Source organism: Mauremys reevesii, linkage group 3 (assembly GCF_016161935.1).
Source record: "Mauremys reevesii isolate NIE-2019 linkage group 3, ASM1616193v1, whole genome shotgun sequence".
In the NCBI taxonomy this organism is placed as follows: Eukaryota; Metazoa; Chordata; order Testudines; family Geoemydidae; genus Mauremys; species Mauremys reevesii.
Window position 1 is genome coordinate 528838 of NC_052625.1, and position 24297 is coordinate 553134.

Here is a 24297-nt window from a genome sequence, read left to right on the forward strand (position 1 = left end):
CAGAAGCAGTGAGAGATAAAAAGGCATCTTTTAAAAAGTAGAAGTCAAATCCTAGTGAGGTAAATAGAAAACTTGGCAATGTTTATGCTCCTAAGTGTAAAAATGTAATAAGAAAAGCCAAAAAGGAGTTTGAAGAACAGCTAGCCAAAAAATCAAAAGGTAATAACAAAAATGTTTAAGTACATCAGAAGCAGGAAGCCTGCTAAACAACCAGTGGGGCCCCTGGACGACCGAGATAGAAAAAGGAGCACTTAAAGACAATGAAGTCATTGCAGAGAAACTAAATGAATTATTTGCTTCAGTCTTCACGGCTGAGGAGGTTAGGGAGATTCCCAAACCTGAGCCATCTTCTGTAGGTGACAAATCTGAGGAATTGTCACAGATTGAAGTGTCATTAGAGGAGGTTTTGGAATTAATTGATAAACTTAACAGTAACAAGTCGCCAGGACCAGATGGCATTCACCCAAGAGTTCTGAAAGAACTCAAATGTGAAATTGCGGCACTATTAACTATAGTTTGTAACCTGTCCTTTAAATCAGCTTCTGTACCCAATGACTGGAAGATAGCTAATGTAACACCAATATTTTAAAAAGGGCTCTAGAGATGATTCTGGCAATTACAGACCCGTAAGTCTAACATCAGTACCGGGCAAATCAGCTGAAACAATAGTAAAGAATAAAATTGTCAGACACATAGAAAATAAATTGTTGGGCAACAGTCAACATGGTTTCTGTAAAGGGAAATCATGTCTTGCTAATCTATTAGAGTTCTTTGAAGAGGTCAACACACATGTGGACAAGGGGGATCCAGTGGACATAGTGTACTTAGATTTCCAGAAAGCCTTTGAGAAGGTCCCTCACCAAAGGCTCTTACGTAAATTAAGCTGTCATGGGATAAGAGGGAAGATCCTTTCATGGATTGAAAACTGGTTAAAAGACAGGGAACAAAGGGTAGGAATATACGGTAAATTTTCAGAATGGAGAGGTAACTAGTGGTGTTCCCCAAGAGTCAGTCCTATTCAACTTATTCATAAGTGATCTGGAGAAAGGAGTGAACAGTAAGGTGGCAAAGTTTGTAGATGATACTAAACTGCTCAAGATAGTTAAGACCAAAGCAGACTGAAGAACTTCAAAAAGATCTCACAAAACTAAGTGATTGGGCAACAAAATGGCAAATGAAATTTAAATGTGGATAAATGTAAAGTAATGCATATTGGAAAAAAATAACCCCAAACTATACATACAAATATGATGGGGGCTAATTTAGCTACAACAAATCAGGAAAGATCTTGGAGTCATCGTGGATAGTTCTCTGAAGACATCCATGCAGTGTGCAGTGGCAGTCAAAAAAGCAAATAGGATGTTAGGAATCATTTTAAAAAGGGATACAGAATATCTTATTGCCCTTATATAAATCCATAGTACACCCACATCTTGAATACTGTGTACAGATATGGTCTCCTCATCTCAGAAAAAAAGATATACTGGCATTAGAAAAGGTTCAGAGAAGGGCAACTAAAATGATTAGGGGTTTGGAAGGGGTCCCATATGAGGAGAGATTAAAGAGGCTAGGACTTTTCAGCTTGGAAAAGAGGAGACTAAGGAGGGGGAGGAATATGATAGAGGTATATAAAATCATGAGTGGTGTGGAGAAAGTGAATAAGGAAAAGTTATTTACTTGTTCCCATAATACAAGAACTAGGGGTCACCAAATGAAATTAATGGGCAGCAGGTTTAAAACAAATAAAAAGAAGTTCTTCACACAGAGCACAGTCAACCTGCAGAACTCCCTGCCTGAGGAGGTTGTGAAGGCCAGGACTATAACAGGGTTTAAAAGAGAACTGGATAAATTCATGGAGGTTAAGTACATTAATGGCTATTAGGCAGGATGGGTAAGGAATGGTGTCCCTAGACTCTGTTTGTCAGAGGATGGAGATGGATGGCAGGAGAGAGATCACTTGATCATTGCCTGTTAGGTTCACTCCCTCTGGGGCACCTGGCATTGGCCACTGTTGGCAGACAGGATACTGGGCTGGATGGACCTTTGGTCTGACTCAGTATGGCCATTCTTATGTTCCCGTCAGGGGCGGCTCTATGTTTTTTGCCACACCAAGCACGGCAGTCAGGCGGCTTTCGGTGGCACGCCTGCAAGGGTCCACTGGTAACGTGGATTCGGCGGCATGCCTGCGGGAGGTCCGCCGGTCCCGCGCCTTTGGTGTCCCCGCCGCAGAATTGCCGCTGAAACCGCGGGACTGGCGGACCTCCCGCAGACATGCCGCCAAAGGCAGCCTGACTGCCGCCCTCACAGCAACCAGCAGGCCGCCCCCCCCGGCTTGCCGACCCAGGCACGCACTTGGTGCGCTGGTGCCTGGAGCCGCCCCTGGTTCCTGTTGAAGTCAGCACTTGGCGGGGGGGCAGGGGAGTTTACAGAAAGAGGCAAGGGCATAGATCCTGCTCTAGGAAAGCTCACTGCCCAGTGGGAACACCAAAATGAATCCCCAAGAGTCAGACAATTTTGGCCCTTACTTCTTTCTCCTTATGCTCTTTTTCCCAACACTCACCTCTTTCTTTTGTTTTCTCCATCTTTGCCTCCCCTTTTCCTCTCTTTCTCCTTTGATCTGCTTGCCACAGAGTCAGACTTTAAAGCCAGGAAGGACCACCAGATCATCTAGTCTGACCTCCAGGCCACCAACCCCATGCAGCACCGCACACCAGAACCGAGACAGACGTCTCACAGCCTTAGGAGACGAGACTCTCATGCCACAGGCAGAGAACAGGAGGGACCGAGGCCCCCCATGTGCCCGAGACCCCCACAATGGCAGGGAACAGATTAAGTGAGATGCACCCAGATGACCCTGGCAAGCAGCCCTCACCCACACAGTGTAGAGGTAGGCATCCCCCCCACTCCCCGGGTCACTGCCCAACCCCACATGCTGCTCAGTTAAGTGCTGGGCTAGTTCTTGCTCACATGTTCACAGTCTGAGAGCACACACACTCTGTCCCACCTCAGAGCCATGGCCCACCCCAGCCAGGGTCCAGTTGTGATGCTTTGGGGGTTCACAGAGACCAGGAAGGGGAGAGTAAAATCCTCAGCGCCTCGCACTCATACCCCTTATGTTCACTGCTACACAGCACCAGCCTGCTAGTTCAGCTAGGGATTTTACCCTTTAGCTGTAAGCGTAGCACGGAGACGGTTGTGTAATAAAAAGATTAAGTTGATTAACACAGAGCAGATGTTTCAGTGAAACCAAGCAGAAAGAATTGGGACAGAAATGGTTACGAACAGTAAAAATGTGCGTCTAAGACTAACACCTAACGTAACAAAACTGGAGCCTTTCGTTCCAAGTCATTTTCTCACCACTGCTGTTCTTCCAGCACAGCTGGCCAGTCCTTAGCCAGATGCAGCCCAGAGCTCAAAGTGTTTGATTTCTTTGGCTCTTTGGGTGAAAGATGCCAAAGGGGCTTTTCCTCTTAGGTCCTCAGAGTTTTATGCAGGGGCTCGGCTCACTGTGTGAGCCCCTGGGCACGTTCAGGGTTGGAGCAGGAGATCAGCCCTCAGTTCTAGTAATTCCGTACAGGAGGAGATCCAAGGTGAAGGCTGTAGGCCCACATTTTACCCAGGTCTCTCTCAGCTGACAGATCTGAGTGGGGCCAGCTGCTGCCTTCACCATTCTCAGAATCCCTCACCTTCTCCTGTCCCAGGTGATATTTCCAGGGGCTCCCTCCTTTCCCAGGTTTCTGCCCGTGCCTGCACCTTGGTGTGCCCAGGGGCTGAGGGTGCAGCGTGGTGCTCTGGAGAGGAGAGGCCTGTTTATTCAGGAAACCCAAAGGCATCAGCAGGAGATCCCTTGGCAACGTCACCGTGTTACAGCCCAGGGGCTGTTTCAGATCCTGTGTCAACAGGCCCCTGCTGTGGAGTGTCCCCCTTGTGCAGACAAAGGCACCTTGCCAGCCATGCCTGCCCTGCCAGGCCCCCACACAGCAGGGCAGGTTTTCCCTAAACAAGAGGGTATCTGGTCTGGCTGAAGTCAGATATAAGGCACCAGGGATCTAGGGGGACTGCCTTATCTGAAGGCTTTTCCCATTTATCCCTGTAATTAGATTTGCCATCTATATCAAGGTTTAATAAGTCCTGCTGCCTTTGGAGCTTCCAGAGTTCATTAGCACCTTCACAATCTCAGTCCAAGGTCTCTCCCAGCCTGCAGTTTCTCAGGGGGTTGGAATATAACATTTTTAATTGTATGTAATTAAATACTGCTGCCATATCTAGATGGAAAGTTCTGTGTCACATCTCCAGCACCAACATTTTCTCCCCCTTTTAATCAGCTGCCCTCATCTTGGCAGGCTGCATTTCCCTCTTGGAGACGTGGAATTCCTGAAGGTAAGTTTAGATTGTGTCTAATTAGAGGAGGAAGAGAAGGGCTGACTCTGGCTCTTGCTCTGTCCAGCTGTTTGAGGTAAGGGAAAGTGCTGGATGGGAGGCCTGCTGAGAAGGTCACAGGTAACTTGGGAAGATGTTTGATATCAAGGAGATGAGGCTGTGAGATCTCCCTGGTCCATCATTCGGCAGCATTTCTTGCACTATCACTTCCCATAGTTGTACTGCCCAGTAAGGGCTGTTCTCAGTGGTGGCAGATGACAGAACAAGGAGCAATGGTCTCAAGCTGCAGCGTGGGAGGTTTAGGGTTGGATATTAGGGGAGGAAGAAAAAAAAACACCCTTTCACTAGGGGGTGGTGGAATGGGTTACCTAGGGAGGTGGTGAAATCTCCTTCCTTAGAGGTTTTTAAGGCCCAGCTTGACAAAGCCCTGGCCGGGATGATTTAGTTGGGGTTGGTCCTGCTTTGAGCAGGGGGTTGGACTAGATGAGCTCCTGAGGTCCCTTCCAACCCTAATCTTCTATGAAAGCCGCTAGCAGTGATACAGGTGCCACTTGCAATAGGCCCATGAACAATTGCTCTTGTTTATATTACTTGAACATTATATAGGAGTGATGTATCAACTTAGGGCTTATCTACATGGAAAATTTGCACCAATTTAATTTAATGCATGATTTAAGCAGATTCAGTTAAACCAAATGAAAATCCCTATGTGGATAGTTTTATTTCAGTTTAGCTTAAGCTAGTTGACAGTCAACATAGCTAAACCAAAATAAGCCAATCTTGTAAGGATATAATAGTCTTGCACCACTTTAACCAACTCATGCCTCAAATTAAACCAGTGCAGCTCTGCCATGTAGATGAGGATTTCCTCATTCCTTAATTTTGCTAGGCTCCCTGCAGCACATATTTTTCCTGTATTGAACTTTGGAAGAGTGGTGTATTTAGGAAATGGCAGCACAATATTATGACAGCAAAACTAGGATTTAAAATGCAGAATCAGATTGTAAATGAAATGCCTGGCTGTGGCGAAGGTTTGAGGGGTGTCTTGGGGCTCTACATCTGTAGCAGTTTGGGTACTGTGTTCCATGTCCTCTATAAAGGCTTGCCAGAATAAATGGTCTATTAAAACCCACAGCTAAGAGAATGTCAGGGCTGCACTGCTGGGCACTCAGGTCAGGAAATGGCAAAATGTTAGGGCTCTACAGGCAACACACGGACTTTCTGAATTATCCACAATATGAGAGCAGCCTGAACCAGAGAGAACTGGAAATGAGCCTGCAAAAGAGAACTGCTGGTGGGTTTAATTTGCCTTGCAAGGTTTGCTGGAACCAGTCACTCAGGGCACTGACGGGTGGGCTGGACAGCTTAGCCATTAGCTCCTTCAGGCTACAGCCTGCAAGTGAAGTTTCAGGGCCGATGAACACTTTTGTGGATCAATTTATTGCCACTCTGAGTTGTCAGCCTGATGATTTTGTTCTTGTTGCAGCAAGTAACACTGGTCAACAATAAAAAGGAAGGTGCAGGATGAAAGAGCCATTCATCTCTGTCTAATTCCAGGCCCAAGGTGCCAAAACACAGGCCCGTTTGTTCTTCACCCCTCCCTGGCAGAGAGGTTCTGTGGCCTTGGGGAAACAACCCCACCTGGCTCCTCCCCTGCATCCAACAAGCAACCCTGGCTGGCTGCTGGGCTGTGGACTGAGCCCTGAAGGAACAGTGCAGTAGAAGTGATGGGAAGGCAGGTGCTTTGTCTCTCTGAGATGGAGAATGAACGGCAGAGGAGTCAAAGGCTGATGTGCATGTACATTCAAAACATAATGGGGAGCCAGGTGCAAATATCAGGGGAGGAGAGGAAGGTGAGAGTGGCCCAAGGGACGCGTGTGAGGAGCAGAGGGATATTTAGTGTCAATTTCCTGACTATGAAGTTTGTCAGACTGGAGGTTTGTTTGACCTTCCAAGAAAGCGCTGGAAGCCCCAGTGCCTTCAAACCTAGACTGGCCAAGTCTTGAAGGACTGACTGCAGGGAGCAATGGAGAATTGGGAGTGGAACAAACAAGATGGCCAAATAAGCCTCTTCCAGCTGCCATGTCAAGGATTCTGCATTCAGATTACTTTCCCATGCAAGGAGCTGGACTCTTTACAGTTGGGCCTTTGGGCTTTAATTCAGGGTTTCTGATTTACATCAACGAGACACACGGCCCCAGTTCCATCTCTCTCCTTTCGCGCATGTTTTACGTCAATGCTCCCAAGTCCCAGATGGATGGTCTGGCCTGGCCGAGGTGATGGACCCTCAGAGAGGGGACACACAGGGACAGAGCTCCTGGCTTCAAAGAAGCTCCACAAGGACCAGGCCAAGCTTCCGAGTAAGGCAACGTTTATTTGAGATCTATAAACTGGGGCGCAAGGTACCAAGGCCAATTCCTTCCTGTATTGAGATTTGAGACCCTTCACTTAACAGAGTGAACACCGAACCTGCACAATATCCCAGTCTGGACAAAGGAGAAGACACGAGTGACCCCTGTATCCTGGGTCCACTCTGTATCCAGAGTGATCTGTGCATGCCCCAAAGGCCCATTTGGTAGCCTGGCAATTCTTTGGCTGCTCTAGGTATTCTGCTTTGAAGGCCCCTTTTTAAGCAAGCTTTCCCAATCAAGAGCCATGTGGTCAAACATGGAGATACAAAACTGTTGAGCAGAAAGACTGTGAAGATCTCTTCTTGTGGGAAGTCTGAAAGCTGGACTCCTTTCTGAGGATGGGGGTGGTGGCGCGCAGGGACCAGACAACTGCTTGGCCACATTGGTGCAAGGAAGGTCACTTGCAACTTCCTTGGTGAATCTGGGCTCATGTCTGTGGAAGAAGCAGAGCTGCTGGGAGCATATAGAAGACACCCAGCCACAGTAAGCACATCTAGCACCTCTGCCTGCCTGCTCCTCTTGCAAAGGGCAAGGTGACCTTCTTGTATTCTTTTGAGGCAAACAGATCTCCTGGCTGAGACTCACCTCTCGGGGGAGGATCTGGTGCTGACTCTGCCACTTGGCTCTTTTGTTTTGTCTCCCCTCCCTGTGCATGGCTCGACAGCAGCAGATGTTTCGCTGCCTATTTAAACAGCTCTCTTGTGCAGACACTGATCAGCTGTGAGCTTTTTGTTCCACCTTGTACATGACAGTAGCTATATTAGTGACACAATCAGTGCAGGCTGAAGCTGTGACCTTCTGTCCATCAGGAACAAGCTAATGGCTCTGCACTCAAGTACCTCCATGGACAAAGCCCATGTTTTGTGGCTGGAAAGAGGGCTTCCGTCTTCAGAGGTCAATATGGTGCTTTTGTTTTTTAAGCCCCACTGCGGAATTACTCAGATTCAGCACAATAAACATGTGAACAGAGACCACAGACTTGCAAAGGTATCCGGTGTCTGGGGAAGCAGCGATTAGGGGATGGCAAATGTGGAGCCCTAATGCTAGGGCCATATATAGCAGGAGAGAGAAAGCATTCCTCTGCTCTCCACCTCTACCTCGTGAGGCCATGCTGGGCTGCCCAGATCCTAGCCGCAGGTGCCGAAGGGGAGCACAGGGCCTGTGCCAGATGCTCCCCCTTTGCAGGAAGTGTGTGGGGAAGGGCAGAGCCACAGCTCTACCCAGCGTGCTCCTGCTAGCACTGCAAACTGTCTGGCTGCAAAGAGTGGAAAGAAGCTACACCCTGAACAGGCTGAGTCTCTCCCCCCTGCATGCCTGGGGTGGGGGGCTGGGGCCTGCCCCGGCAGGTGCCAAGTCTCTGCACCATGAGAGGAAACCCTGTGGGTGAGTTACACAGAACCCCTGAGGGTGGTGGCATGATTGCTTTAATATGTAAACCAGAATGGGTCCTGTGTTTCATAAATTACTACAATACATTTAATGGGTAGCTTTTCATAAGGGAGCACAGCGGATGTGTACACAGACCCTGATGAAGCTAATAACTAGTTCTAACGTGGTTTTTAGAGAGTTATTACATATCTGAGCTCCAAGTTCCCTTAATCAACCACTGAGATGCAGCTGGCAGTGGTAAATTGCCAACAACAGCTCATTACAAATAAGGAAACAGTTTGTCAAGGACAAAAACTGTGTCAATTCTTAATAGGGAAGCAACTAGAACCAACCATTTCTCTTCCCTTCCCCCCGCCCCACTCCTATTATCCTTTGATACAACCTGCTTTGGCTGATGACCTTCCTATCTGCAATCCCATCGGGGGACATAATCTAGTCAGGTCTCGCTCTCACATGCGCACAAATGGTTCATTTGGGCAAACAGCACAAATTCAGCCTGGGCCCTTAAAGGTGGGGAGAAGAATGCAGTGCTGGGTGCAGATGTGGAGCCCATCTATCCATCAGTCACACCGGCACTCTGACTGGGCTTACACAGGGGAGTAAGGGTGAGAGGCTCAAACCCCAAGTCTCTTCATCCTGATTTACAAGTTGGTATTCTAGGTGCTGACGGTAAGTGGCATGCAGGTCAGGAATGGGAGAATGACACTTGAGAACGTGAGAATGTGTCTCAACATGCGTACACAAATCAGGTAACTGCATGTGTCAATCAGGTAAGGTCACAAGTAACTGGCCAGCTATGTGTCTAGCTGAACAGTCTTTGGACATGCAAAATAGGTGTGCAGTTATGCACACACAGTTTTAGAAACCAAACCCACAGTGGTTCTCTGCAGGTTGCAACAGTGTCCATTGTATTCCATGGCTGCAGTGCCAGCTGCTGAGCCGGAGTATTTCCGGCCTCTGCATCTCTTGCCTAGTGTTTTGGACCACTTGAACCACAGAACTGCTTATCCATGACCTACATCTTTCTCCGCCCCAGCCCTACATGTGGCTAGCACAGAGATGCCTTCTGCTACATATAGCAAATAAGGAAGCACCCCCTACAGAGCTTCTCAACCTCAATCCCTGTTGCAGGCCCCTTTCGTGCCTCAGAAGAATTTAAGCCTTTATGAAAGAGCAGTGAATTCCATCCACTGCCTGTTGCGGAGACTCTATAGAAAGACTTGTTCCCTCTAACTCCAGAGCCCTCTAGAAGTCATCAGTTCCAGGTCAAACAAAATACAGCTCCAGCCGAGAGAACTGGTTCCTTCTGCTTATAACTTAATGCACTGGAGGGAAATCCAGGAGTCTGCATCCAGAAAGACACAAACGGTTCTCTGGACACTTGATCATTTTAGCCTCTGGTGGCAATTTGTCCTTTCATTGTAAAACAGGTGGGTTTTTCACTCAATCCATCTTGAAAGAATCTGGTTTTATACACACAGAAAACTGAAATTGCAAAGCAAATCCCTTTGCAGAAATGCCTTGAGTTTATTTTACCTAGATACCAATCCCAACTGCCACCGAAAAGCATCTAAAACACAGTGGTGCTCATCACTCAATGTCCATTAACTCAAATCTTATCCTTTAAGAATTTGGGGGGTGGGGGTGTCAGAGGCATGATGCTAGCCTGGGTGAACTCATCCTGTACTTTATTTCTTTAGAACTACTTCCCTCACAAAAAAGCCACTTTTAGAAAAAACACACAATGCTACCTGGTCTTACACTGCCCATACTTGTTCAGGATACATTGCAAAGCGTGTACACACTTTACTGAGGCTTTTGGCAAAAAACATACCTGGGGTCTGATATCTGGGAAGAAGTGGAGCACTCTCAGGGTACGTCCATACTACCCGCCCAGATTGACGGGTAGCGATCGACTTCTCGGAGTTCGATATATTGTGTCTAACGCACTCCCATCGACTCCGGAACTCCACCACCGCGAACGGCGGTGGCGGAGTCAACAGGGGAGCCGCGGACTTCGATCCCGCGCCGTGAGGACGGGTAAGTACTTCGAACTAAGGTACGCAAGTTCAGCTATGCTATTCGCGTAGCTGAATTTGCGTACCTTAGTTCAAACCCCCCCGCTAGTGTAGACCAAGCCTCAAATGCTGGGCTTAGCTGGTTATGCGTGTCATGGCATTTGACTGCTAGATTTCTATCTACTGTGATGTGCATTAAGAAATGCACAAAACATGGTTGAACTGACTTCATTGGATCCAAAATGTCAGTCGTAGAGCCTGCGAGAGGTATGTTTTTATAGGACTGTTCTAAATCTAAATACGCAATATTATAAGAACGGCTGTACTGGGTCAGACCAAAGATCCATCCAGCCCAGTATCCTGTCTGTCAATGAAGATTGATGTCACCCCCATCCCTCTGACACACTCTCGAGAAAGGTGGGTCGCCGGGTCGCTCGCTGTAAAAAACCGGCTGGCTTTTGTTTCATCATTAAATCTCTCAACGAAAAAACAGTGGCCAATGCGAGGTGCCCCAGAGGGTGTGAATCTAACTGGTAATGATCAAGTGATCTCTCTCCTGCCATCCATCTCCACCCTCTGACAGACAGAGGCTAGGGGCAACATTCCTGTTATAGTCCTAGCCTTCACAACCTCCTCAGGTAAGGTATCCAACATTATATGACTAGATCTGCCAATTCCTAAGGCCCAGGATGCATTAAGAAGCCTGATATGAAATGCGAGTCTGCCTGGTTATGCAGACCTACGTACAGCATCTCTTTCAGTCTGATGAAACAGTCGTCTGCCCAGCTAATATCTTACTGATCACAAAAAAAATTAGTTCTGTATCTCTTTCCGATTCCAAGGCTTGGGGTGAGGGCTTCAAAATAAGATTTTTAACTGAGCTCTTTCAATTAAGAAAGTACCACAACAGAACCTCTCCGGTTCTGTGTAACTTTGCAGCCAAATTTAGCGGAGATGTCAATCCCCATGCTTCGGGGTATAAGATGATCTCATCGTCTGTGGTAGGTGAAGATATTTCCACACAAAGTAGACTAAATGTACAGCTATGTTTGGTATCTTCTGAATCACCAGACATTGGTTACCAACAAAGACAACATTAACTAGCTGGACCAGGGTCTGTTTTGTTATGGCAATTCATACGGACAGACAGGATCAGATCCTGACTGCACATTTTAGTATTGGAGAGAGAAGGTGAGGGAGGAAATCTCTTTTGTTGGACCAACTTCTGCTGGGGAGAGAGAAGCTTACACCAAATGACCCAAAACCGAGCTCTGTGTGGCTTGAGCACTTGTCTCTCACTGACAGACATCGGTCTAATAAGAGATACTCCCTCCCCAACCTTGTCTCTCTAATATCCTGGGACCAACAGGGCTATAGCAACACTGCATACAACTTATTACTAGTTGATGTTCTTGTAACAGTTAACAAGGCAGCTTTAATCATTTGTAGTGATGCAAGATAAGGCTGGAGTCAGCTTCCTGAGGACAACAGCTACTGAATACTTTCCCTTCTCAAAGTGCATTACTTGACCCTTTCTTCAAAAGGCGGCTTTGGTGCGTCACAGCAACACTTGGGCTTGTCCGTATTGAGACGGAGAGCAGCAAGCGGGGGAGTAAATTTATACTGCACTCACCTGTCATTCAGTAAGTCACCGTGTGAACCCTGCTAGTGTGCACTAAATGCACTATGGAACTGCCAGTGCACAATAGCAGGGAACACACAGCCTGTCAGTGCACAACAGGCTAGTGCTCTGTAGATTTACCCCCAGCTTGCCGTGCACTGCGCCTCTGTGTTGACAAGTCCATGTGAAATGGCTTCCATTATTGTGCATTTTACAAATATATATTTCCCACGTAGATCAGGATGATTTAACATGGAAATAGTTACCAATCCCTACGATAGGAGCTGGAAGAAGGGGAGCAGTTTCCATCATACACAGGGTTTACAGTTTGGTTCAATGGTTCTCAGCACCCCCACTATACAAGTTGCTCCAGCACCCTTGTACCCTACCCCTTCCAACATGTTTAGATGAGACTCTTCTGTTTGCTAACTTGCTCCTGTTAGAGCCAGTGTCTCTCTGTGGCTTATCCACAAGAGGGATGCTGGCAACGCAGAGTAAAACAAACAGCATTACTTTAGGTGTTCTCTATGCAGCGCTGCCATTGCTGTGCTCAGCATTATTCTCCCATGAGGAGTCGATTTAGCACCAGGGGCCTTTTTTGCCACCACTACAGTGAAATCCATATTAATGCCCATAAGATGAACGGTTTTTACTTGGTATTGTGGTGATTTCGCACACACCACCAGGGAAGGGACACCAACACATGGAGAAGCCTCTCTAGGTATGGTGAGCAAACCGACCTTTACATGGGCCGGGGGTGCTGTGCATCAGACACCAGGACCTCATTTCCAGATGAGCCGGGCACCCAGACACTCCTTGGCTACAGCCGACAGGCTGACATTAGCCATTTCGGTGCAGTCTCTTACATCTTGTTTCTCTCCATCTAGTTGTCTGTGTCATAGATGTATCTATCTTATCTGGCTTTGCTTCTCACTCCTCTGTCTTATACTGATCAATAGCATCTAGTGTGGCATCCTGGACCCTCAGCAAGGCCAAGGAAGCGGTGTCAGGAGAGATCTCATCGCCACCAGTGGGACATCGAATCTAATCCAGTCAGATTTGCTGTATGATTATATTACTTTCTATCGCTGTAATCACACACACACACACACACACACACCCATACACACACACACACACACCCATACACATCCGAGAACCTACCAAATGGACTGACACCATAAACAGGCTTCACACCCATCACCAGCACATGCTGCTGAAATAACCATTTATTTTGATTAGGGCACATTTTTCAAATGGGGGGGGTGGTCTGAATTTTAGGCCCCGTGGGAAAGATCCACAAAAGCAGTTGGGCGCCTAACGAGGCATTTGGGTGCCCAACATTTAGGCAGCCATCCTAAAACCACAGCTCAGCTGCTACCTAACCCTATAGGTGCCTACGTTTCTGCTACTGGGCACACACAAAAACACGTAAGTCCTGCCGCTGCCTGATGCCCTCACTTGTCCCCTAGCCCCAGTGGGCCTCTCAAACTAGGCAGATTCCTTCCTACCTTGCCTGTGGGGCCTGGGGCAGGGGATTGAAACAGGTCTCACCTCCCAGCTGAGTGCCCCCACCACCCACAGGCCATTCTGGTATGAGGCTTTGTCAGTCTCTTAATGGTGCAGTTCCCTTTGTACAAGTCAGTATTTCTGGGGGCAGGGACTTGAAGGTAACTCTTCTCACAGGCTGGGGGGGAGGGGACGGACACCCTGACTACTGGGCTATAGAATCTCTCTCTTGCACCGGCACAAAGAACAGTGAACTATGTAGACAAATCAGAGCAGCTTCAGCAGGCAAGATTGAGCATGGCTCCCCCAACAGCCTGGTGACAGGGCGCCTGCCAGGGATGCGGCAGACCTGAGTTCGAGTCCCTACTCCAAGTCAGGCAGAGGGGGCAATTGAAGGAGGTCTCGGATGTCACAGAGGAGTGCCCCTACCCACTAGGCTATTGGCCATGGGGCGGGGGGGCTCTCTCTCTCTCTCTCACTGGTTTTTGGGAGACAGGGATGAGCTAACGCCAGGAGAGGACTCACGGCGCAGCATTTCGCACTGCCTAGCTTCGGCGGCTCCCTGGTCAGCTTGGAGGAGTCTGTCAATCCCATTCTTAGGTGCCTACCTCTCCCCACTGCACAGGGAGCTTGGCCCCCAACTCGGGGCTGCGAGTTCCGCTGTGGGGAGGGTGCCTAAGGCGTTGCAGGGCTGAGCATTGCAACACATGCAGCCCCTTGTAGTTCTAGCCCGAGCCCCTCCTTAGGCATCTGATTGTCAGAGGTCTCATCACCACGTGAGCATCCAGAACTCCAACCACAGTGACTGCGAGCGGACAGTAAGTGGGGACAGTCACTCGGAGCCGGCGCATTTCATCAATGCGGATGGTGGGTACAAACGATCATGCTTCCCAAGACAGCACCCCAAGGACTGCCTCTCCAAATCCCACAGCAGAAGCCAGGCACTAATGCATCTAACAGGGTGGATAAAGATACACGACCGCACCCTTCACAGCAAGGACAGCATAAAGCCCCAACTAGAGCCCTGGCTCAGAGCAAATCTAATAAACCAGACAAGGATCTGGCCACAAACTTGATGGCTGGGACCACACGATCTCTCACACTTCACAATTACTGTGTGTGACTGTTTCAAGGGGAAGTGAACTCTACAGCCACCCCCGGCCTAGGATGTGGCAGCAGTAGCCTGATTTTGCTGGCACTAACGTTTGCTATTAATGTGGCCTGATTTAAACAGTTCCCAAAATTTCTTCAATCTACTAACCTAGTTCATCCTGTCTCCACAGACATCCCCCTGGCTCTCCTGGAGAAAAATCAAAGGCCTAGTCACTTGATCAAGCATTCCCCCTGGTTATTACGGCTGCACTCAGACAATCAGAGAACTGAAATAATACTCCGAGGTGACCAATCACAGAACAGGCTTGAACACACAGACAAGAGAGTTCAAACAATCCCCTGGTCAAAATGCATTTGTGTGACATTTTCAAACAAACAAAAGAAAAATGCTACAAATCCTGATTTTTGTCCCTTAGGCTGTCAGTCTGGCACCTGGCACAAATCTTAACCTTCAAAAAAACCTTTATAAATCATTTGTCTTCTGAACCTTCAGAGCAGCTATAAATAACGCAAGAAACAAAAGGCACAATCCATCAGTTTGTACTGGGGTGCCTGGTGTCCTACCAAAATGAGTAGTAGGGATTGAATGGGATGTTCTAGCCAACCTCCCAGGTTCCCCTAGGTGGGCACTGCCCTTTGTCAGGAGCCACTCCAAATTCGACAGTGATTTTTGCGACAGACCAGTGTTCGCATGGACTGGCCCAAGTATATGGCGTTTGCTTTAGAAAGAGCCTAGGGCTGAAGTTGATCAGGTTTTGTGCCCTGTGTCCCTGGGAGGGGCAAGGCACAACACAGGGGAGAGGTTCTTGCTCTTTGAGGCATATTTCAGGATAATATTTTCCCACTGTAGCATTGAGGATTTACGTTCTCCACACAACACAATCAACATGCCAAGGCAGGTGTGATTTTCCCCTAGTCCAGCTCACCAGGCAACATTTAGCAGCACCATTTCCCCCTAACCACTTCTGCATTTGCAATCCATCAAACCTGGCTGCTGGCTTATCGTTCATGTCACCACTTCCCCACATGGAAACATTTACTTAAGGCCCAGGACAGACGACATCTTTCACGTTGTCACTGATGCCAACGGCAACCTAGGTGTGCAGCATTTTGAAGAAGCCACTAAAGACATTTTCCAAAGTGAATGGCAGGAGCAACCCTGTGAACTGGTGCAAAGCATTAGTGAAAAGACTGTGCTTGGCTTGAGACACATTCAAACTCAGTTGGGGCGGATACCACACTATGCATGCTTCAGACTCTCATAACATAGGCCCACTGCCACAATAGGGTAATGACAACATCTGCCCGCTGCCCCCCTCCACGTGGGTCTTCTCTGCTTCGCTACCTATTGTTTACATCCTACTTTGTTAACCACTCTCCCATGCACAGCTCCACTCTAGCACGCAGGCTTACAAAGTCTCCTGCATGGAGGCTCCACCACCTGGCATGCCAGTGCTGGGTTTTTGCTGCACTTCTGCTCTATCTGGGGTTCATTGGGGTAGTGGAAGCAGTGCACTAGACCGTTCAGGATCTGTGGCAATGGGAGCAGTAGCACAATGGCATGTGTTTGGAATGCAGTACTCCGTCTGGCATGATAAACCCCATTTGTTCATTTTGCACTGGTAAGATGTTAAAAAGAGGTACTTACACAATCTCGTCATTCTGGAATTCAAGCTCTCCACAAGTATCCTCAAAGTCCTCTCCTCCCCCTCTGGCTGAGCCTTCGATGGTTTTGTAGGGCACAACAACATTTCCTCGGGCACCGGACGTTCTCAGCACTTTCACTTCCATGGTTCCAATGCTCTCGCTCACATGAGTGACTGGCTCCTCAAAGGTAAAGATGCCCGCATGATCATCATCAAAGATGGTAACGGTGGCAGTGGAGGGTGACCCCAGGCAGGCAAGTGTTGCGACATGGTTGGCCTTCAGAATTCCTTCATCCAATGCTTCAGTGCTCACTTGCACATTGCTGAGGTGAACGAGGAAGTTCTCATCCTCCTCAAAGATATCGTCGTCAATTATGCCAACGCGGATTTCCTTCTGTGTCTCGCCAGGCTTGAAGACCACAGTCCCTTCAGTAAACTCATAATCAGACCCTGCATTGGCTGTGCCGTCTTCTGTTCTGAAGTCAACGTGAACGACATGGGTCAAGTCACCACCTCGGCGAACAATGGTCAAAGCTACTGTGCCGCAGTTCTCGAGACACTGGTAGGTGTTCTGCTCAAAGTAGATCTTACTGACAGGATCGTTTTCCACCACTTCACAGTTGACCTCATGCATGCTGACAGCTTTCCGTGCCTGATCCGCAGCATGTCTCTTCAAAATGTTGCCAGCACCCGTCATTAGCCGAGTAGCCTGAATGCGATAAAAGGCTCGGCTCTTTTGCTGTTGGCTCAGAACCTGGTAGTTAGCTAGTTCTATCAGCTGTTCGATTTCTTTGTCGGGGTGCTTCTGCTTCAGCTCCTTCAGGATTCTAGCCATTTCTCTCCTTGCTTCCTCATCATCTTGATCCCTCTCATCTGCCTCCAGAACCAGGGTGCCATCTAAGAAGTTCTCCACATGGGAGTTAACCACTTTGCCGTCCATTTCAATGTCAGCTTTGGATGATGGCCTGTCACCCTCATGTTCAATGATCATGCCTCGCTGTTTGCCAGCCCTGTACTTCTTGTAGACATACTTGTAAAATAAAAGCCTTCGGTCGGCTACCCATGCAAACACCACACAAATGGGAAAGAAGAAGAAAGTGAGCAAGCTTTCCCAGACCTCCACAACACCGGGTGATATGACAGATAAAATAAGGTAGAGCCAAGTGTAGGCAAAGATGCTCCAAGCTGCTGTCACAAAAAACACTCGTAGATGCTTAATCTTCCTTATTTCTCCATCCGGAACTACATAGACGCATATGGCTATAATGATGAACATGTTAAAGGCGGCACTGCCTACAATGGTGCTCGGTCCAAGATCCCCCGCAGTGAAACCATGACCACATACTTCAATAACAGAAAGTAGAATCTCAGGGGCTGAAGAGCCCAAAGCCATCAACGTTAGGTTGGACACAGTCTCGTTCCAAATCCTCACTGTGGTTTTGCTGGTCTCACCACTGGGCTTCTTGATAGTTATCTCTCTCTCTTGGGATGTAATGACTTCTATAGAGGACATGAAGCGGTCAGCTATGATGGATACACCTAGGAACATGTAGACCATGGCCACAAAATAGACAGTAGCTCTAGCAATTTTATCACCAAATGAAGGGTCTTGGGGCTCCCAGATAGGTAAAATTACACCTGGTTTGCAAAAATATGTACCAGTACATACTTGAGTGTCGTTTGGTGCTTCTGTTGGACTTTCTGCATATGCTTTGTCCACATGGAATAGCAAGAGTGCCACAATACTTAAAAGGTGAAAACCTTCAGGAAAGGCGGGTGAATGACTTAACCCCAACATGATAGCTTTGTCTGACCAGCTTCCAAATGTCTTCCTACCTGCAGATACAGAAGTAAGAAGCGTTACTCAAGTCAAATAAAGATATTCTATCAAGGTCTTATTTATGTATTGCATTTGAAAAAATATAATGAATTATATTTATCAAAAACAATTATATAACATGTCTGAACTGTAACTGTCGCAATTAAATCCCAATGCTTGCAAATTCACCACGCACAAGTGATTTACAAAAAGGGGAATTGCTATAATAGTAGGATGAGGCTAGCTTCTGAACCTATGTACATGTTAATGGTTAATGCTATTTCTAAAGTAATTCTCTCATTGTTGAAAATCTACTTCCATTTTATGTTAACATTATACTACAGCACAGAAAGCAGAAATTCTCCAGTTTCAAAGTTAGGATGAAAGAGTTTCTTGAAAGTCAATGTATAAACAAAGAAATTCCCCCATATGTTTCTGCATTTTGACCAATTCTGTTCAATATTATTTACTACTGCAAAATAAGTCCATGTAAAACCTATAGACTGCCACCATAATCATATTCAATCCAAGATTCCATTCCAACTCCCCCACCCCCCAAAAAAATAAAAAAAAAATTTGATATCTACATTAAGGAAATATTAAGGGGTCTCAGTTGACCAATTGAATTAAGAAACACTGAAGTTGCATGTTTAACCTTAACTCTGCCCCTCATGCATACATCTTATGACAAAGCTTTAATGATATGATCACATGCTACTTCCTCAGTAATAAACCACAACATCATTCATCTTTGCACATTCCCTGGCGGAAGAACACCGAATGTGTATCCAAGCAGAGTTTCCTCTTGCACATCTTAGGAGGGAGACTCTCTCCTGCTCACTTTCCATATCAAAGTAGTGCCCCCTGCACACCTGGCAAAGTCCTCCAGAGGCTTTTCCACTCCGTTCATACATTACAAGGCACTAGGCATAGGGCTGCGCAGCAGTTGGGAGGAGTAATCCCAGCTCAGGTAGATGAACGTGCCCTAGCTCTCCTCGAGCTAGTGCCTGAAAATAGTCGGATGGTGGCTGTGGCGCAGGCTAACCACCCAAGTATGTGCCATGGGGTTGGGCAGGTTTATAGGTGGTCAACTAGCCCAAGCTGCCTCCCATGCTGCTGCAGCCACACTGCTGTTTGCAGGTGCTCACTCTAAAGCAGAGACATCTGCCCGAGTTGGAAATTACACCTCCCATAGTCATTCCAAGAGAGGGTTGCATAGGGGCCTCATTCAGGGCTCAAACACCTAATCCTCAGCAGCCATCATTCTATTCACAGGACTGGACTGGTCTCTGCCAGTCAGAGTGCAGGCACACTGAGCAGCTACAAGGACTGGTGTTGTCTAACATTAACTGATGGTCTGGAAAAGAGAATGGCAAAAATCTGCAGATGGGACAAAATTATTTAGGTTACTGAAGATTGGAGAAGACTTTGAGGAGCTTCAGAGGGACCCAGCCAAGCAAAGTGAATGGGCAGCAGAATGGCAGATGGCATTCAGGGCTGATAATTTTAAGGCAATCATAGAAATGTAGGGCTGGAAGGGCCCAGGAGAGTCCAGCCCCCTGCTCTGAGGCCAGACCAAGTAAACCTAGCCTATCCCTGACAGGCATTTGTCTAACCTGTTCTTACAAACCTCCAATGATGCAGATTTCACAGCCTCCCTAGGTAATGCTCTCTGGAAGAAGTCATCTGAACTGTGCATACTGTGACAGGTTGGGTCAAACACCCTCAAGACTGTCACTAGATGTGCTGAGATACCACCGAGAACAAACCCCCCTGCCAGAACAGGCTTCCCTCAACTCCCATCTTGCTGAGCTAGACACACCAGTCAGCTCCAGCACAGACCAAGAGGTTGGGCCACGCCCCCCCTGCAGTTCACAGAAACTAAAATTCACTTAGCCCAGGGGCTTCTCAGTTAACAGCGACTTTCCCAGCACCCAGTATTCAGTCTTTCTGGGAGCCTAAACCCCAAATACACCCATTTTACTCTGTATAAAGCTTATACAGGGTAAACTCAGATTGTCCACCATCTATAACACAGCTAGAGAGATATGCACAGCTGTTTGCTCCCCCGGTATTAATCACTTACTCTGCTTTTGTTTATTAATAAACCCAATTTTATTAAGTATAAAAAGTAGGATTTAAGTGGTTTCGAGTAATAACAGACAGAGCAAAGCAAGTTACCAAGCAAAAAGCATAACACGCAAGGCTAACTTAACTCACTAAGGATCTAGTTACAAATACTAACTTCTCACCCTAGTTGGTATCTCAACTACAATCCTTTTCAGACCAATGTTGTACTTTATGACCTGGGTCCAGCAATCACTCACACCCCCATGGTTACAGTTCTTTGTTTCAGTTTCTTTCAGGTATCTCTTTGGGGTGGAGAGGCTCTCTCAAGCCAGCTGAAGACAAAATGGAGGGGCTTCCAGGGCCTTTTATAGTCTCTCTCTTGTAGGTGGAAACCCCTTTGTTCTTCTGTGCAAAATCACAGCAACAAGATGGAGTTTCCAGCCACATGGGCAAGTCATATGTCCGTGAAGGATTCTGCTTTCTACAGGCCGACGCCATTGTTTATTTTGAACTTTCCCAGGAAAGTTCAGATGTGGATCGGCATCTCCCAAAGTCCATTGTTAGTTACGTACTTCCAATTACTTGTATTGTCCCTTCACAATACATTAGCCAAACCTCCCTCATGTGTTTCCTACAGCAAACACTTCAAATACAACCATAGAGCCAATGCTCATAACTTCAGATATAAAAATGATATATGCATACAAATAGGATGAATATATTCAGTAGATCATTACCTTTGCAAGGATATGTCACATGGCATATCTAGCATTAAGCATATTCCAGTTATGTCATATTTATGCTCATAAGTATATTTCCATAAACATAGTGCAACATCACACATCCTTTATCAAGTTCTAAATTACTGCATCCACCCAGGAAAGAAACCTGGATGTCACAAAGACAAAGCGGTGAAGTCCTCTGCTCAGTTTGCAGCATCTGTCAATACAGATGTGAGGAGGTCTAGCAAAGGAGATGGAAATACGGAAAAAAAAGATTCTAATGCTACTATACACATCAATGGATTTACCTCACCTCACATGCTGCGTTTAGTTCTGGTGCCCGAATTAGAAAAGGAAGGTAGCAGAAACAGTGAGTTCAGAAATAGGTGACTACAATGGTAATGTGAAGACTATGGAAAAAACTTCCATTTGGCAAGAGATTGAAAAAAAAAGACTAGAATTGTTTAGGTTAGAAAGGATGGTGCTAGAAAGAGCTCCTACTATTCTAGAAGCAGATAAAAAAAGTCTTCGGGGTTGCCAATTCAGGGAAAGCGCTGTTTTGACACAAGTGATTTGCGGCACGCTTTATTCTTTCCCATAGGAATGGTTTATGGTTAAGCGGTAGAAATCCTCAGTAATGTTGTTTCAGGCTGCTTGTAGAAAATTAGAAAAAAAAGTGGTCATAAAGGAGAATATAGGGTCTATTTGATTACACACCACTTGGAAAGATGATGCTTTCCCCTTTGATACATCTTTTTTCTTAGCAAGTTAGACTGTCAGCTCCAAGTAAAGGCGAGTTGGTCATTTTACAGGTCTCTCACTTTTGGGGCAAGTCAGAGATAAATGGGACACATGATAACAACTTTGTTTACTATTGATACCTCCAGAGGTTTTTTGGTTTGTTTTTAAAAACATTTAGGCTCCAAGGAACTATTTTGTACATAAGCAGGCAGACCACACTGTCTCTCTAAGTCAGAGAGTATCTAACTGTAGGAGCAGTTGTTTCCATGCAAAGAACGAAACATCCACTTGCATTTATTCAGTGGATTATCTTTGTGGCCAGTCAGATATTCTTTCACATGCACAATTATTCAAAGCCTTTTAAGAAGCAGCCAGTCATTGTGAAATCCCCTTGGCAAGAGAAGAATGCAGATGGTTGATGAGACAATATAACAATTTAGGGCAATGATTTGGGTTACACAGAACAGCAGAGTCTCATCACATTTTGGACCTGCACCACAAACTTAAGGAGGCAAACTTAGGTATCTTTGGCCAATAAGATTCCACTACAGCAGTGTAATAAAATCACTCCAACTTGGTAACTCTGTGGAGCATTTCAATGTAGGGTTGGGTTTTTTAAACCCTACTTCAATAGAGAGACACAAAGGAACCACTTTCTGAAGTTCTATTTAGCAGTTTATGTAAAAAAGGGATCTTTAATTTTTCTAGATATGGCTGCAAATAAAGAACACGGAGCTTCCCTGGAGACTCCAGCTGGGCAGATGTGGTGGACACTTTGAAAGAGGATCAAAACTAATATTACATTTCAGGAGCTTCTTCCCATGCCCGTTGGAACAAGTGGCTGAAACCAATATTTGCATTGTTTGTAGAGATGAGACAAAACTAGGACCCACAATATTCACAGTCCTTATAACAGGGTCCCAATCCCAGTTTAGGTCCTTGGGTGCTACTGCAGTGCAAATAAATCCAATATTATTTGGTGTGAGATTGTGCAGAACTGGGGGAGGGGATCCACTCTGTCCCAGGTGCTTCATTGGCTCTGATCCAAAAATAGACCCTAGAGCTTTTTGGTCCATTATCAGAAAACCCCTCCCCATGGCCCATATTCGGGAAGTGATTTGAAGCCATCATACCAGCCGGGAGCCTGTGCTCCCCTCCACCAGAGGCCTGCGTGCACATTCTACTCTCGTTTTAAGGTTCTTCCTTGAGCATTTGTCCATGGGGATCCCATTCTAGGGTCACACGCACTCCATGTGCATGAGAATATTGCATGCATGGGGCACATGTGCCTCTACAGTGAGTCACATGGACAGAATGTCTCGACTGTGACGGCAAAGTAAGTCTTCCTTCTTGCTCTCCAGTTACTCACTGAGCCCAGAGGGGCCAGCTCAATCACAGGGACCATCTCTTGTACAGCACCTCGCCTGTGTCTGGGGCTCCTCAGTGCTACTGTAGTACAATCAACAGCAGTAACCAGAGACTCGGCCCTTCTCTTAAGCTTAGACGTGGAGGACAACCCCCTGTTTACTATCGATCGTTGTGATCTTTTCAGAAGGGTTGGGAGACCCACGCCAAGATGGATGGGTATCATGCGAACAGATCAGATAAGCTGAGGAACTGCATCCAGACAGACTGGAACGGAAGAGGACAACTCGAAGAGTTGATCCCACGTGGGTAGGGCTGTGGCTAGAAGAGGAGTAGTAATATACTCAGGGTGGAAAAGAGTTCTCACGCTAGAGTTAAAGTTCTCAACCACACAAAACTTCACTAGTTTGGACTGAAAGCTGCTCAACTGCATTTCCTGTCAACGTTATCAATAAAATCAAAGAAAGCACCAGTTAAACAGATATTCCATCTAGACCAACCTCATCCTTTAGCCTCCCCATCACCCAACTCTGTCATGCACAAACGCGCTCATCACTTCCAGAGCATGCTTCCTTTCACCGGCGGTGCCCAGCCAGTCACACCGCACGCCCATCCGGCTCTCCGCAGCCATGCTCAGACCGTCATTCTGAATTACATGTTTGCCAGCAGCTCAGATGGGCTGCGGGTAACGCTCAGGGTCCTGCTGTGTAAGTGAAACACAGGCCCTACCCTGAGGGCTGCAGTCTAATTATGCCTGACCTCACCTGCTTGAGGACGCAGTCCCTGCAGATGGGGAGCGGAGAAGTCTAGGGCATGCTGTTGTGTATGGAAAGTGTAGGCTTGGCAAGGAGGTTGGGTGTGAACAGGAGCAGGCCTGTGGGACCCAGACGCCACCTGAGGGGGTAAGATTAACCCCGCCATGGCCACAAGCCATTAACATCCCAGTTTGGCTGGGACAGGCCCGGCTTTTGGAAATCCACCCCGGTGTAAGTGCCATGCCAGCTGATGTCCCTGGACTCTTGCCAGCTATGCTGTCTTCCCCTCCCTTCTGGAGCAGAGCTGTCCCTCAGTCCCACCTCCCTGGAGCCCTGCTTGGCCCTGGGCTGGCCGCTGCTCGGTGGGAAGCTTTCACAGCGAACTGGAACAAAACCATCCTCTCCCACCCCTCACGGAGAGACAGCCCTAGACCTTTGCTCACGCTTGTCCTCCGCTACCCTGGGGAAGGGGAGCTGGGCAGGAAGGGGTGGGGGGAGAAAACACAGCTGTTCAAGTGTTTCTCCAGCCCCCTTCCCAGCTCACTGGTTGGAAACCCCCCATCCTCTGCTCCCCCCACCCTTTCCTGGCAATGGCCAACTGCCTAGGGGCCTAGCAGGGACTGCTGCACAGTGGGCTGCCAGGATACACTGGAGCAGCGGCTGTTGTAGAGCCTGACAGGGATGCTGAGGTCCTGCTGCCTCTGGTCCCTTAGGTCTGGATTTTGCTTCCATGCCATT

At 47.3% G+C, this 24297-nt stretch overlaps 1 protein-coding gene across 7 annotated transcripts in view; it reads right to left on the bottom strand.

Annotated features, from left to right (window-relative positions):
- The window catches only part of SLC8A1 (solute carrier family 8 member A1), a 314624-nt gene that overhangs the window by 251668 nt on the left and 38659 nt on the right, over positions 1-24297 (bottom strand). For all 7 annotated transcript variants that reach the window (XM_039528183.1, XM_039528187.1, XM_039528185.1 and 4 more), the window contains exon 2: positions 16090-17923. In XM_039528183.1, coding sequence (XP_039384117.1) covers positions 16090-17885 — 1796 coding nt within the window. In that variant the 5' untranslated portion in view covers positions 17886-17923. The remainder of the gene's footprint in view (positions 1-16089; positions 17924-24297) is intronic.